This window comes from Chiloscyllium plagiosum, unplaced genomic scaffold (assembly GCF_037043375.1).
Source record: "Chiloscyllium plagiosum isolate Xiang-an unplaced genomic scaffold, Cpla_swu_hap1 HiC_scaffold_24, whole genome shotgun sequence".
NCBI lineage: Eukaryota > Metazoa > Chordata > Chondrichthyes > Orectolobiformes > Hemiscylliidae > Chiloscyllium > Chiloscyllium plagiosum.
Window position 1 is genome coordinate 1,244,714 of NW_028270162.1, and position 12,828 is coordinate 1,257,541.

General features: G+C 42.7%; 1 protein-coding gene across 2 annotated transcripts in view; it reads right to left on the reverse strand.

Annotated features, from left to right (window-relative positions):
• The window catches only part of dnah10 (dynein axonemal heavy chain 10), a 380,504-nt gene that overhangs the window by 289,645 nt on the left and 78,031 nt on the right, over positions 1 to 12,828 (reverse strand). For both annotated transcript variants that reach the window (XM_087999811.1, XM_087999812.1), the window contains exons 15-16: positions 5,314 to 5,480; positions 2,511 to 2,662 (exon numbers count right to left, since the gene is read on the reverse strand). In XM_087999811.1, the coding sequence (XP_087855937.1) occupies positions 2,511 to 2,662; positions 5,314 to 5,480 (319 nt within the window). The remainder of the gene's footprint in view (positions 1 to 2,510; positions 2,663 to 5,313; positions 5,481 to 12,828) is intronic.

Consider the following 12,828-nt stretch of genomic DNA (forward strand, 5'->3'; position numbering starts at 1 on the left):
ATTGTTCATTTTATTATTTTCAAGAGCAACAGTCATCATATCTCTAGTTATACCATTTGTGACTTTAAAACAGAGAAACTCATGGGGAGACAATGTTTCTCATGACAATTTTACAGTGTAATTGCTTGCAGGTTTCCTGGGAGCACTCAATCACAGCCTGAATTTGAAGAAAGCACAGCTGACACCCACTTCCTGCTGACCACTGACAGTCATTCAGACCTATTCATTTTTAAGATATGAGTTTCGCTATCAAGGTCGGCATTTATTGCCACCATAATTGCACAGAGAATAGGGCAGTGGGTCACCTTTTTGATCTGTTGATAATGCTTACTACAATTGTCTTACAGAACCGTTTTGGAATGTATGCAGAAAAAACATTAGTGGTTCCCACATTGTAAGAGCTGAATCATTTAAAAGGCCCAGGCTGGAGAAGGAGAGCAGGTTTCCAGCACCAAAGGACATTAGTGAACAAATCAAGCTTTTATAATGATACCAACTGTTTTAATTTCCAATTAAACTTATATTTCCATATCTTAAAAGCAAAGTACTGTAGTTGCTGCACATCTGAAATGAAGTCAGAAAGTACTGAGAAAGACAGCAGGTTTGGCAGCATCTGTGGGGACAGAAAGAGAATTAACTTTTCAAGTCTAAAATTACCATATTTGGCGTGAAATGTTTCATTTATTTCTCTGCTCACTTTTTATTTCACCCTATCATAGCTGTCTGATGTTTGTGGGACAGTGCTATAAAGTCACTGGCCTTGGGAAAGAGAGTATTCAGTCACATATTAGATGCAGCCATGGAACACAGACTGTCAAATAACACCATCTACACTTTGCAAAGATCCTGAGACACAAAGTGTAAAGCCTGCATTACACTGACGGCCACAGATGCTGCAGGACCAGCTGTTCATAGGTCTTGCTGTGGTAGGCTGCAAGGATCTCTGATGGCTTTAACATTCAAGGCAAACCTTCTGCTCTACTCTTGGGAAAAGTGCAGGTGACTGACTCACAAGTAAGACAGCACAAGAGCTGCCAACCTGCTGCAGCTACTCTTCTTCCAACAGCCATAGAGTAAGCAGATGGCTCTGGAATTCTTCAAAATTTAGAAGCAGAAGATTTTTTTCTAATATTTATTCACAAGATGTAACATACTTGGTATTTATTGTCTTTCCTTAAGTACTTGAGAAGGTGGTGAACGCTTTCTTAAAGTGACAGTTCAAGAAATTGACCTAATGACAATGAAGGAACTTCAACATCATTCTGTTAGAATAGAGTGTGTCTTGAAAAGGAAATGTCTAGGTGGTGGTGTCCCATGAATCTGCTGCCTTTGTACTTCGAGGTAAAATATGACATAGGTTTTGAAGGTACAGTTGAAGGAGCCTTAGCGTATTTCTTTGATGCACAGATCTACTGTGAAAAGAGTGAATGCTAAAGGTGGCGGATGGGAGCCACTGTGCCAATCAGACAGGCTGCTTTGTTCTGATGGTGTGAAGCTCCTTGGCACGGTGGCTCAGTGGTTAGCATTGCTGCCTCACAGAGCCAGGGACCCACAATCTATTCGATCCTCAGGTGACTGCCTGTGTGGAATTTGCACATTCTCCCCATGTTCCTCTGGGTGCTCCAGTTTCCTCCCACAACCCAAAGAGGTGCAGGTTAGGTGAACTGGCCATGCTAAATTGCCCATAGTGTTTGGGATGCATAGGTTAGCTGCATTATTCAGGGGTAGATGTAGAGTAATAAGGTAGGGGAATGGGTCTGGGTGGGTTACTCTTTGGAGGATCACTGTGGACTTGTTGGGCCAAAGGGCCTGTTTCCACACTTTAGGAATTCCATCATTCTATAAATGTTGTTCAAGCTGCACTCAGCCAGGTTAAGTGCAGACCAATCTATCATAGTTCTCATTTGTGCCTTGTACTTGGTGAAAAGGCTTTGGGCAGTCTGGAAGAAAGTTATTTGCCACAGAATTACCTGTCTCTGACCTGTTCTTGCAGGAGTGTGAGAACCAGAGGTCCACAAGAGTCAGAGGAGAATTAGAGTCGAAAAAGATGGCACTGGAAAAGCACAGCAGATCAGGCAGCATCCGAGGAGCAGGAGAGTCAACCCTTCATCAGGTATGAGGAGAATTAAAAGAGCAAAAAAAAGCAAATGAAGAGGAGACTGGCACCTAATATTAAAGGAAATCTCAAAGTCTTCAAGAAACATATAAATAATAAACAGATGATCAGAGGAGGAGTAGGACCCATCAGGGATCAGAAAGGGATTGATGGTTGAAGGTAGGGGTATGGATAAGATGTTAAATGAATATAATGCATTTGTCTTTCACAAGGAAGAAGTCTGGGCAACACAGTAAAGAGGAATCCAAGGCTGAGGCAGAAAGAGGGCACCTCCTAACTTCTGTTGTAATATATTTTTCTACTGGAAATCATTTAGAAAGAGATGACAGAGTGCTTACAGCTGTTCTCAGACCACCCAAATATTGATACAAAAGAACAACATTACTGATGTTACCTAATGAGTTCCAGTTTAGCCTTCTGTAACCTGATCGAATAACTCGTTGAAGCTCTCGAATATGTTCTGTCATGAGTTTTGTCTCTGCTGAACTTAGAGAATCCATCAGTTTTGCATAACGATTTAGCATGTTTTTTAGTCCAGTGGTGTACCTAACGAGACAAGTCGTAAAATATATACTGCATCATTCATGCACCAAAATAGGTGAATTGTATTCAATGCACAGGAATACCCGGTTCTAACCACTCTGAATAAGGATCAAATGGGTTTAGTTCATATCACTGTTGCCTCTGACTCAAAAGTAGTGTTCTGTAGCCCCAGTTTCCGAGACTTAAGCACAAAAGCTAAACAAACACTCCAGTGCAATATTGAGGGAATGGTGCTTTGGCATGGCACTGTCTTTCATTAAACTGTGGGCCAATCTGGTCTCTAAGATGATTCCAAGGCAGTATTTCAAAGTGCCCAAGTAATATTTAGAATGCAAACATTTTGAGTTACTGTGGCTACACCTCAAATAGGACTGTTTTAGCTGTACACCACATTAGGATGTTCTGAAGCTATAAGAAATCTACATAGATGCACTTTGATTCATGCTTGAAACGAAACAGCTTCACACTGAAGTCTAAATACACCACATTGGATTTGGTACTGGGCAATGAACCAGGCCAGGTGTTCGATTTGGAGATAGGTTAGCACTTCGGTGATAGTGACCACAATTCAGTTATGTCTACTTTAGTGATGGAAAGGGATAGGTATATACTGCAGAGAAAGAGTTATAGTTGGGGAAAGGCAATTATGATATGATTGGGCAAGATTTAGGTTGCATAGCATCGGGAAGGAAACTGCAGGGGATGGGCACAATTGAAATGTGAAGCTTATTCAAGCAACAGCTACTGTGTGTCCTTGATAAGTATGTACCTGCTAGGCAGGTAATTATAAACCAGTGAGTCTTACTTCGGTTTTGGGTATAGTGTTGAAAAGGTTATAAGAGATAGGATTTATATCTAGAAAGGGATAAGTTGATTAGAGATAGTCAACATGGTTTTGTGAAGGGTAGGTCATGCCTCACAAACCTTATTGAGTTCTTTGAGAAGGTGACCAAACAGATGGATGAAGGTAAAGCAGTTGATATATGTTTACACGGATTTCACTAAGTCATTTGTTAAGGGTCCCCACAGTAGGCTATTGCATAAAATACAGAGGCATGGGATTGAGGGTGATTTAGCGGTTTGGATCAGAAATTGGCTAGCTGAAAGAAGACAGAGGGTGGTAATTGATGAGAAATGGTCATCCTGGAGTTCAGTTACTAGTGGTGTACCACAAGGATCTGTTTTGGGTCCACTGCAGTTTGTCATTTTTATAAGTGACCTGGATGAGGGTGTGGAAGGATGGGTTAGTAAACTTGCGGACGATACTAAGGTCGGTAGAGTTATGGGTAGTGCTGAAGGATGTTGTGGGTTACAGAGGGACATAGATCAGCTGCAGGGGTGGGCTGAGGGGTGGCAAATAGAGGTTAATGTGTGAGGAAAAGTGTGAGGTGATTCATTTTGGAAGGAGTAACAGGAATGCAGAGTACTGGGCTAATGGTAGTGTAGACTAGATTAGATTCCCTACAGTATGGATTCCCTACAGTATGGAAACAGGCCATTTGACTCAACAAGTCCACATCGACCCTCTGAAGAGTAACCCACCCAGATCTGTTTCCCTCTGACTAATGCACCTAGCACTACAGGCAATTTAGCATGGCCAATTCACTTGACCTGCGCATCTTTGGACTGTGGGAGGAAATTGAATCAGCTGGAGGAAACCCACGCAGACATGGGGAGAATGTGCAATTTCCACACAGTCACCTGAGGCAGGAATCGAACCCGGGTGCCTGGCGCTGTGAGGCACCTTGCCTCCCCCAATGACCAAAGAGATCTCGGTGTCCATGTACATAGATCCCTCAAAGTTGCCACGCAGGTTGATAAGGTTGTTAAGAAGGTATGCGGTGTGTTAGCTTTTATTGGTAGAGGGATTGAGTTTCGGAGCCATGAGGTCATGCTGCAGCAGTACAAAACTCTGGTGCAGCCACAGTTGGAGCATTGTATACAGTTCTGGTCACCACATTATAGGAAGGATGTGGAAGCTTTGGAAAGGGTTCAGAGGAGATTTAGTAAGATGTTGCCTGGTATGGAGGGAAGGTCTTACGTGGAAAGGCTGAGGGACTTGAGGCTGTTTTAGAGAGAAGAAGGTTGAAAGTGATTTAATTGAGATATATAAGATAATCAAAGAGTTAGATAGGGTGGACAGGGAGAGTCTTTTTCCTTGGATTATGATGGTTAGCATGAAGGGACATGGCTTTAAATTGAGGGGTGATAGATATAGGACAGATGTCAGAGATAGTTTCTTTACTCAGAGAGTAGTGGTGGCATGGAACAGCTTGCCTGCAAAGGTAGTAGACTCACCAACTTTAAGGGCATTTAAATGGTCATTGGACAGCCATATGGATGAAAGTGGAATAGTGTAGGTTAGATGGGCCTCAGATTGGTTTCTCAGGTTGGCGCAACAGCAAGGGCTGAAGGGCCTGTACTGCACTGTAATGTTCTATGTTCTATGCTTGGGAAGGAAGGGAGTTTTTTGCCCATTATGTTGAGGACTGTAATCTGTTATTGAACAAATGACACTGACTGGGAATATCCAAGGATTTTACTGTGAATCAAATATCCTGATGGATAAAGAGAGGTGGGAGAATGCGGATAGACCGAGATCATTTATTTTCATTATCCAAATGCTCTATCATTTTCTTAGGTTAAAATCATACCGGAGAAACTTTTGTTCTTGAAGACCCACATTCCTGGCCAGCTGTGGTATTTGAAAACCTAATTGTTCCATATACTTGGATTCCATTATAATTTCTTGAAGTTCTGGGGAAAAATTCACTTCAAATTTGGAACTGACATCGTACCAGTCCTCATGAACAGTTGAATTCTGTATTAGAGAAGCAAAATCAACACTGAGAAACAGCAGACTAAAAGATGGAAAATAACAATGGTTATACTTTAACGCGCTCTATATTTAGCATTAGAATAACTGTGTATGTAAATTATATGACTGCCATAGTTTGTTTGAAATTATTTGTGTTTAGCAACACAGTATCAGCAGTAGTTCAGTTGGTAGCATCCTCAGCACCGAATCAGAAAGTTGTGTTTCAAAACTGAGCACAAAAAATCCAGGTTGACACTCCAGTGCAATACTGAGGGAGTGCTGCACTGTTGGAACTGGCATTTTTCAGATAAGATGTTAAATCAAGGCCTTGATTTTTTCCTTAAAATGGGCATCAATCATGCCATGGCACCATTTCAAAGATTGCAGTATCTTGGACAATAATAAACCTTCAATCAACATTACAAATATGACATTATCTGACCATTCTACCACTGTCGTTTGCAGAAACTGCAGGGTGCAAATTGGCCAGTTTATTTTTATATTACAACAGTAACTGTACTTCAAACAGTCCTTCACTGGCTGTAAAACACATCTGGTGTGTTACACTGGCCCTTCAGCACAGAAACAGGCCACGTGTAACAACAGTTTCACACCAATGTTACTACTCCACACAAACCTCCTCCACCCCCTCCTCACCATATGTTACCAGTAGGACATTCTATTCTTTTCTCTGTCATATACCTAACAAGTATCGCCTTAAATATCCTCATGCTACTTGCCTCAACTATTCCACGTGGTAATGAGTTCCACAATTCAATAACTTTTTGGGTAAAGACACTTTCCTGAATACCTTATTGGGTTTAACTGTGATGACCTTATATTGATGGTCCCTAGTTCTGGTGTGAATTGGACACATTTCCCTCTGTGTGTCCCATTAATCATCTTAAAGATCTGTATTTGTCGCCTCTCAACATCCTTCTAGAAATAAGAAAGAGCCTAGACTATTTACTCTTTCTTGCTAAGAATATCTTCTCAGTTCCAGTACCATCCTTGTGAATCATTTTTACTCCACTATCTTGATATACAGTTAATGGAGGGGCCCTGGGAGTGTTGTCGAATAGAGACTTGGAGGTGCAGTTGCATAGTTCCCTGAAAGTGGAGTCACAGGTAGACAGGATGCTGAATAAGATTTGGCAAGTTTGCCTTCATTGGTCAGAACACTGAGTATAGAAGCTGGGATGTTAATTTGCAGCTGTACAAGACATGGGTGAGCCCACTTTTAGAATACTGTGTTCGGTTCTGGTTACCCTTCTGTAGGAAGGATGTTGTTAACTTGAGAGGGTTCACAGAAGATGTACAAGGACATTGCCAGGATTGGAAGATTTAAGTTATAATGAGAAGCTGAATAGGCTAAGGCTTTTAATCCCTGGAGTATCAGAGGCTGAGGAATGATCTAACATAGGTTCATAAAATCATGAGGGGGATAGATAGGGTGAATAAGGGAGGCAAAGTCCAAAATTAGACGGCATAGGATTAAGGTGAGGGGGGAAACATTTAAAAGGTACTTGAAGGGAAACTTTTTATGATGTGTGTATGGAACAAGCTGTTAGAGGAAGTGGGGGAGGTTGGTACAATTACAACATTTAAAAGGCATCTAGATGGGCATATGAATAGGAAGGGTTTAGAGGGATATGGGCCAAATGCTGGCAAATGGGATTAGGTCAGATTGGGATGTCTGGTCAGTGTAGATGAGCTAGACCTAAGGGTCTGTTTCGACGCTGTATGAACCGTTAACTTTAGGACTCTATATCCTTGTTACAATGTGATGACCAGAACTGCATATATTACTCCACGTATAGTCTAATCAATAGACAATAGACAATAGGTGCAGGAGTAGGCCATTCTGCCCTTTGAGCCTGCACCACCATTCAATATGATCATGGCTGATCATCCTTAATCAGTATCCTGTTCCTGCCTTATCTCCATAACTCTTGATTCCACTATCCTTGAGAGCTCTATCCAACTCTTTCTTAAATGAATCCAGACACTGGGCCTCCACTGCCTTCTGGGGCAGAGCATTCCACACAGCCACCACTCTCTGGGTGAGGAAGTTTCTCCTCATCTCTGTCCTCAATGATCTACCCCGCATTTTTAAGCTGTGTCCTCTGGTTCAGCACTCACCCATCAGCGGAAACATGTTTCCTGCCTCCAGAGTGTCCAATCCTTTAATAATCTTATATGTCTCAATCAGATCCCCTCTCAGTCTTCTAAACTCAAGGGTATACAAGCCCAGTCGCTCCAGTCTATCAGCATAAGGTAGTCCCGCCATTCCAGGAATTGACCTCGTGAACCTACACTGCACTCCCTCAATAGCCAGAATGTCTTTCCTCAAATGTGGAGACCAGAACTGCACACAATACTCCAGGTGTGGTCTCACCAGGGCTCTGTACAGCTGCAGAAGAACCTCTTTGCTTCTATACTCAATCCCTCTTGTTATGAAGGCCAGCATGCTATTAGCCTTCTTCACTACCTGCTGTACCTGCATGCTTACCTTCATTGACTGGTGTACAAGAACACCCAGGTCTCTTTGTACTGCCCCTTTACCTAAATTGATTCCATTTAGGTAGTAATCTGCCTTCCCGTTCTTGCCACCAAAGTGGATAACCATGCATTTATCCACATTAAACTGCATCTGCCATGCATCTGACCACTCACCTAACCTGTCCAGGTCACCCTGTAATCTCCTAACATCCTCATCACATTTCACCTTGTCACCCAGCTTAGTATCATCAGCAAATTTGCTAATGTTATTACTAATACCATCTTCTATATCATTAATATATATTGTAAAAAGCTGCGGTCCCAGCACTGATCCCTGCGGTACCCCACTGGTCACTGCCTGCCATTCCGAAATGGAGCCGTTTATCACTACTCTTTGTTTCTTGTCAGCCAACCAACTTTCAATCCAAGTTAGTACTTTGCCCCCAATACCATGCGCCCTAATTTTGCTCACTAACCTGCTATGTGGGACTTTATCAAAAGCTTTCTGAAAGTCCAGGTACACTACATCTACTGGATCTCCCTCGTCCATTTTCAGAGTTACATCCAGAAGATTAGTCGAGCATGATTTCCCCTTCATAAATCCATGCTGACTCTGACTTATCCTGTTACTACTATCCAGATGTGTCGTAATTTCATCCTTTAAAGTAGACTCCAGTATCTTTCCCACCACTGAGGTCAGACTAACTGGTCTATAATTTCCTGCTTTCTCTCTCCCACCTTTCTTAAACAGTGGTACAACATTAGCCACCCTCCAATCCGCAGGAACTGATCCCGAATCTATCGAACGCTGGAAAATAATCACCAACCCATCCACAATTTCTCGAGCCACCTCCTTCAGTACCCTAGGATGTAAACCATCAGGCCCCGGGGACTTATCAACCTTCAGACCTAACAGTCTCTCCAACACCAATTCCTGGCAAATATAAATTCCCTTCAGTTCAGGTCCTTCAGCTACTGTTACCTCAGGGAGATCGCTTGTGTCTTCCCCAGTGAACACAAATCTGAAGTACTAGTTCAATTCTTCTGCCATTTCTTTGTTCCCTGTAATATATTCCCCTGTTTCTGTCTTCAAGGGCCCAATTTTAGTCTTAACCATATTTTTGCCTTTCACATACCTAAAAAAGCTTTTACTATCCTCCTTTATATTTTTGGCCAGTTTACCTTCGTACCTCATTTTTTCTCTGCGTATTTCCTTCTTAGTAATCCTCTGTTGTTCTTTAAAAGCTTCCCAGTCCTCCGTTTTCCCACTTATCTTTGCTATGTTATACTTTTTCTCTTTTAACTTTATATGTTCCTTAACTTCCCTCATCAGCCACGGCCACCCATGCCTCCTCCTAGGATCTTTCTTCCTTTTTGGAATGAGGTTAATCGAGGTTCAATATGTGTTTAATATCACTTCTCTGCTTTTAAATCTACTCCTCCAGAAATTAACTCTACATCTTGCATTGTTTGTAAGTGTCACAGAGTCCTACAGCACAGAGACAGGCCCTTTGGCCCACACTGGTCCATGCCGACCAAAATGTCCATCTACACTAACCCCATTTCCCTGCACTTGGCCATTACCTTTCTAATACCCTTCCCTTTCCATGTATTTGTCCAAATGCCTTTTAAATATTGTTAATGTTCCCACCTCAACTACTTCGATTGGCAGCTCATTCCATATGTGTACCACCCTCTGTGTAAAAACATTGCCCCTCAGGTTCCCTTTATTCTTTCCCTCTAATCTTAAACTGATGTCTTCTAGACCTTGATTCCCCACCCTTACTCACCCACGCCTCTCATGATTTTATATACTTCTAAGATTCCCCCTTCAGTCTCCTAAGCTCTAAAGTAAAAAGTCCTAACTTGTCTAACCTCTCCCTATAACTCAGACCATTGAGTCCAGGCATCATCCTTGTAAATTTCTTCTGCACTCTTTCCAGTTTAATAACATCCTTCCTATAGCAAGGTGACCAAAGCTGAACACAACACACCAAGTCCATTTATCCTAGGATTCTCTGGGAAGCAAGGGAGGAGATTGCAGAGCCATTGATTTTTATGTCCTCGTTGTCTACAGGAGTAGTGCCAGAAGACTGGAGGCTAGCAAATGTGGTTCCCTTGTTCAAGAAGGGGAGTAGGGATAACCCTAGTAACTATAGGCCGGTGAGTCTCACTTCTGTTGTGGGCAAAGTCTTAGAGAGAATTGTAAGGGATAGGATTTATGAACATCTGGATAGGAATAATGTGATCAAGGATAGTCAGCATGGTTTTGTGAAGGGCAGGTCGTGCCTCACAAACCTTATTGAATTCTTTGAGAAGGTGACTAAGGAGGTGGACGAGGGGAAAGTGGTAGATGTGGTGTATATGGATTTTAGTAAGGCGTTTGATAAGGTTCCCCATGGTAGGCTACTTCAAAAAGTACGGAGGTATGGCATTGAGGGTGAGTTGGAGATTTGGATTAGGAATTGGCTGGCTGGAAGAAGACAGAGGGTAGTAGTTGATGGTAAAGGTTCATCTTGGAGTGCTGTTACTAGCGGTGTTCCGCAAGGATCTGTTTTGGGACCATTGCTGTTTGTCATTTTTATAAATGACCTGGAGGGGCTAGAAGGTTGGGTGAGCAAGTTTGCGGATGATACGAAAGTCGGAGGAGTTGTTGACAGTGAGGAAGGATGTGGCAGGTTACAGCGGGATATAGATAAGCTGCAGAACTGGGCAGAAAGGTGGCAAATGGAGTTCAATGTAGCTAAGTGTGAGGTGATTCACTTTGGTAAGGGTAACAAAAAGATGGGGTAATGGGCTAATGGTCGGATACTTGGTAGTGTGGATGAGCAGAGGGATCTTGGTGTCCATGTACACAGATCTTTGAAAGTTGCCACCCAGGTAAATAGTGCGGTGAAGAAGGCATATGGCGTACTGGCTTTTATTGGTAGAGGAATTGAGTTCCGGAGTCCTGAGATCATGTTGCAGTTGTATAAGATTCTAGTGCGGCCGCATCTGGAGTATTGTGTGCAGTTTTGGTCGCCATACTATAGGAAGGATGTGGAGGCACTGGAACGGGTGCAGAGGAGGTTTACCAGGATGTTGCCTGGTATGGTAGGAAGATTGTATGAGGAAAGGCTGAGGCACTTGGGGCTGTTTTCATTGGAGAAAAGAAGGTTTAGGGGTGACTTGATAGAGGTGTACAAGATGATTAGGGGTTTAGATAGGGTTGACCGTGAGAACCTTTTTCCACGTATGGAGTCAGCTATTACGAGGGGACATAGCTTTAAATTAAGGGATGGTAGGTATAGGACAGATGTTAGGGGTAGGTTCTTTACTCAGCGAGTCGTGAGTTCATGGAATGCCCTGCCAGTAGCAGTGGTGGACTCTCCCTCTTTATGGGCATTTAAGCGGGCATTGGATAGGCATATGGAGGATAGTGGGCTAGTGTAGGTTAGGTGGGCTTGGATCAGCGCAACATCGAGGGCCAAAGGGCCTGTACTGCGCTGCATTCTTCTATGTTCTATGTTCTAAGTGCATCCTCACTAATGTCCTGTACAACTGCAATATAACTTCCAACTTCTATATTCAACGCCCTGACTGATAAAGACCGTGTGCCAAAAGCCTTCTTCACTGCCCTATCTACCTTTGACTCCACTTTCAGAGAACCTAAGGAACTTAGAGAACCAGAGAACTCCAAGGTCCGTATGTTCCACACACTCAAGGTCACCATGAAAATCCTACCTTGATTTGACTTTCAAAACTGAAAGACCTCATACTATCTATATTAAACTCCACTTGTCATTTCTCAGCCTGCTTCCCCAGCTGACCAAGGTCCTGCTGCAATTTCTGATACATTTCCTCACTGTTCACAATACTGCCTATTTTAGTGTCATCTGCAAACTTACTAATCATGCTCTGTACATTCTCATCCAAATCACTGATGTCGATAATAAATATCAGTGGCCCAGCAACGACCCCTGAGGCACTCAATTAATCACAGGCCTGCAGTCCGACAAGCATCCTTCCACTACTACCCTCTGCTTCCTACCATCAAGCCAATTGTGTGTCCAATTTGCCAGCTCCCCCTGGATTCCATGCGACCGAACCTTCCAGAGCAGCCTACCATGTGGACCTTTATCAAAGACCTTAATGAAATCCACAGAGACTACATCTACCACACTGCTCTTGTCAACCTTCCTGGTCACTTCATCAATGAAATCTAACAAATTTGTAAGGCACGATTTCCCACTCTCAAAGCCATACTGACAACTCCTAATCAAACCCTGTCTTTCCAAATGCATGTTTATCTTACCTCTCAGAATCTTCTCAAGTAACTTACCCATCACAGGTGTTGACTTACTGGTCTATAGATTCCAGTTTTTCTTTGTAACTCTTCTTGAATTAGAAAACAACTTGTGCTACCCTCCAGTCTTCCGGAACTTCACCTATGGCTAATGATGATGCAACAATATCAGCCAGAGGCCCCACAATCTTTTTCTATAGCCTCATGCAGTGTTCTTGGATATATCTGGTCAGGACCAGGAGATTTATCCACCTTCCTATCTGCTAATACGTCCAACACCTCCTTTACTGTGATATGGACTGTCCCCAAGATATCACCACTAACTTCCCCAAGTTCCCAAGTCTTCAATCTTTTTCCAAAATAAACACAAAGGAGAAATATTCATTGAGGACCTTGCCCATCTCCTGTCGTCTCCTTAATCTGCATTGTGACTTCTAATGACTTGTAATTGAGCGCCCAGATGAACTATTCTTCTGCTGTTCTTCCTGCTATTTTTTTTCCAAGTCTGGTCTCTGCTCAGTTGCTTGCTCATAAGCAGAATAGCTTGGGATATCTGTAACGCTC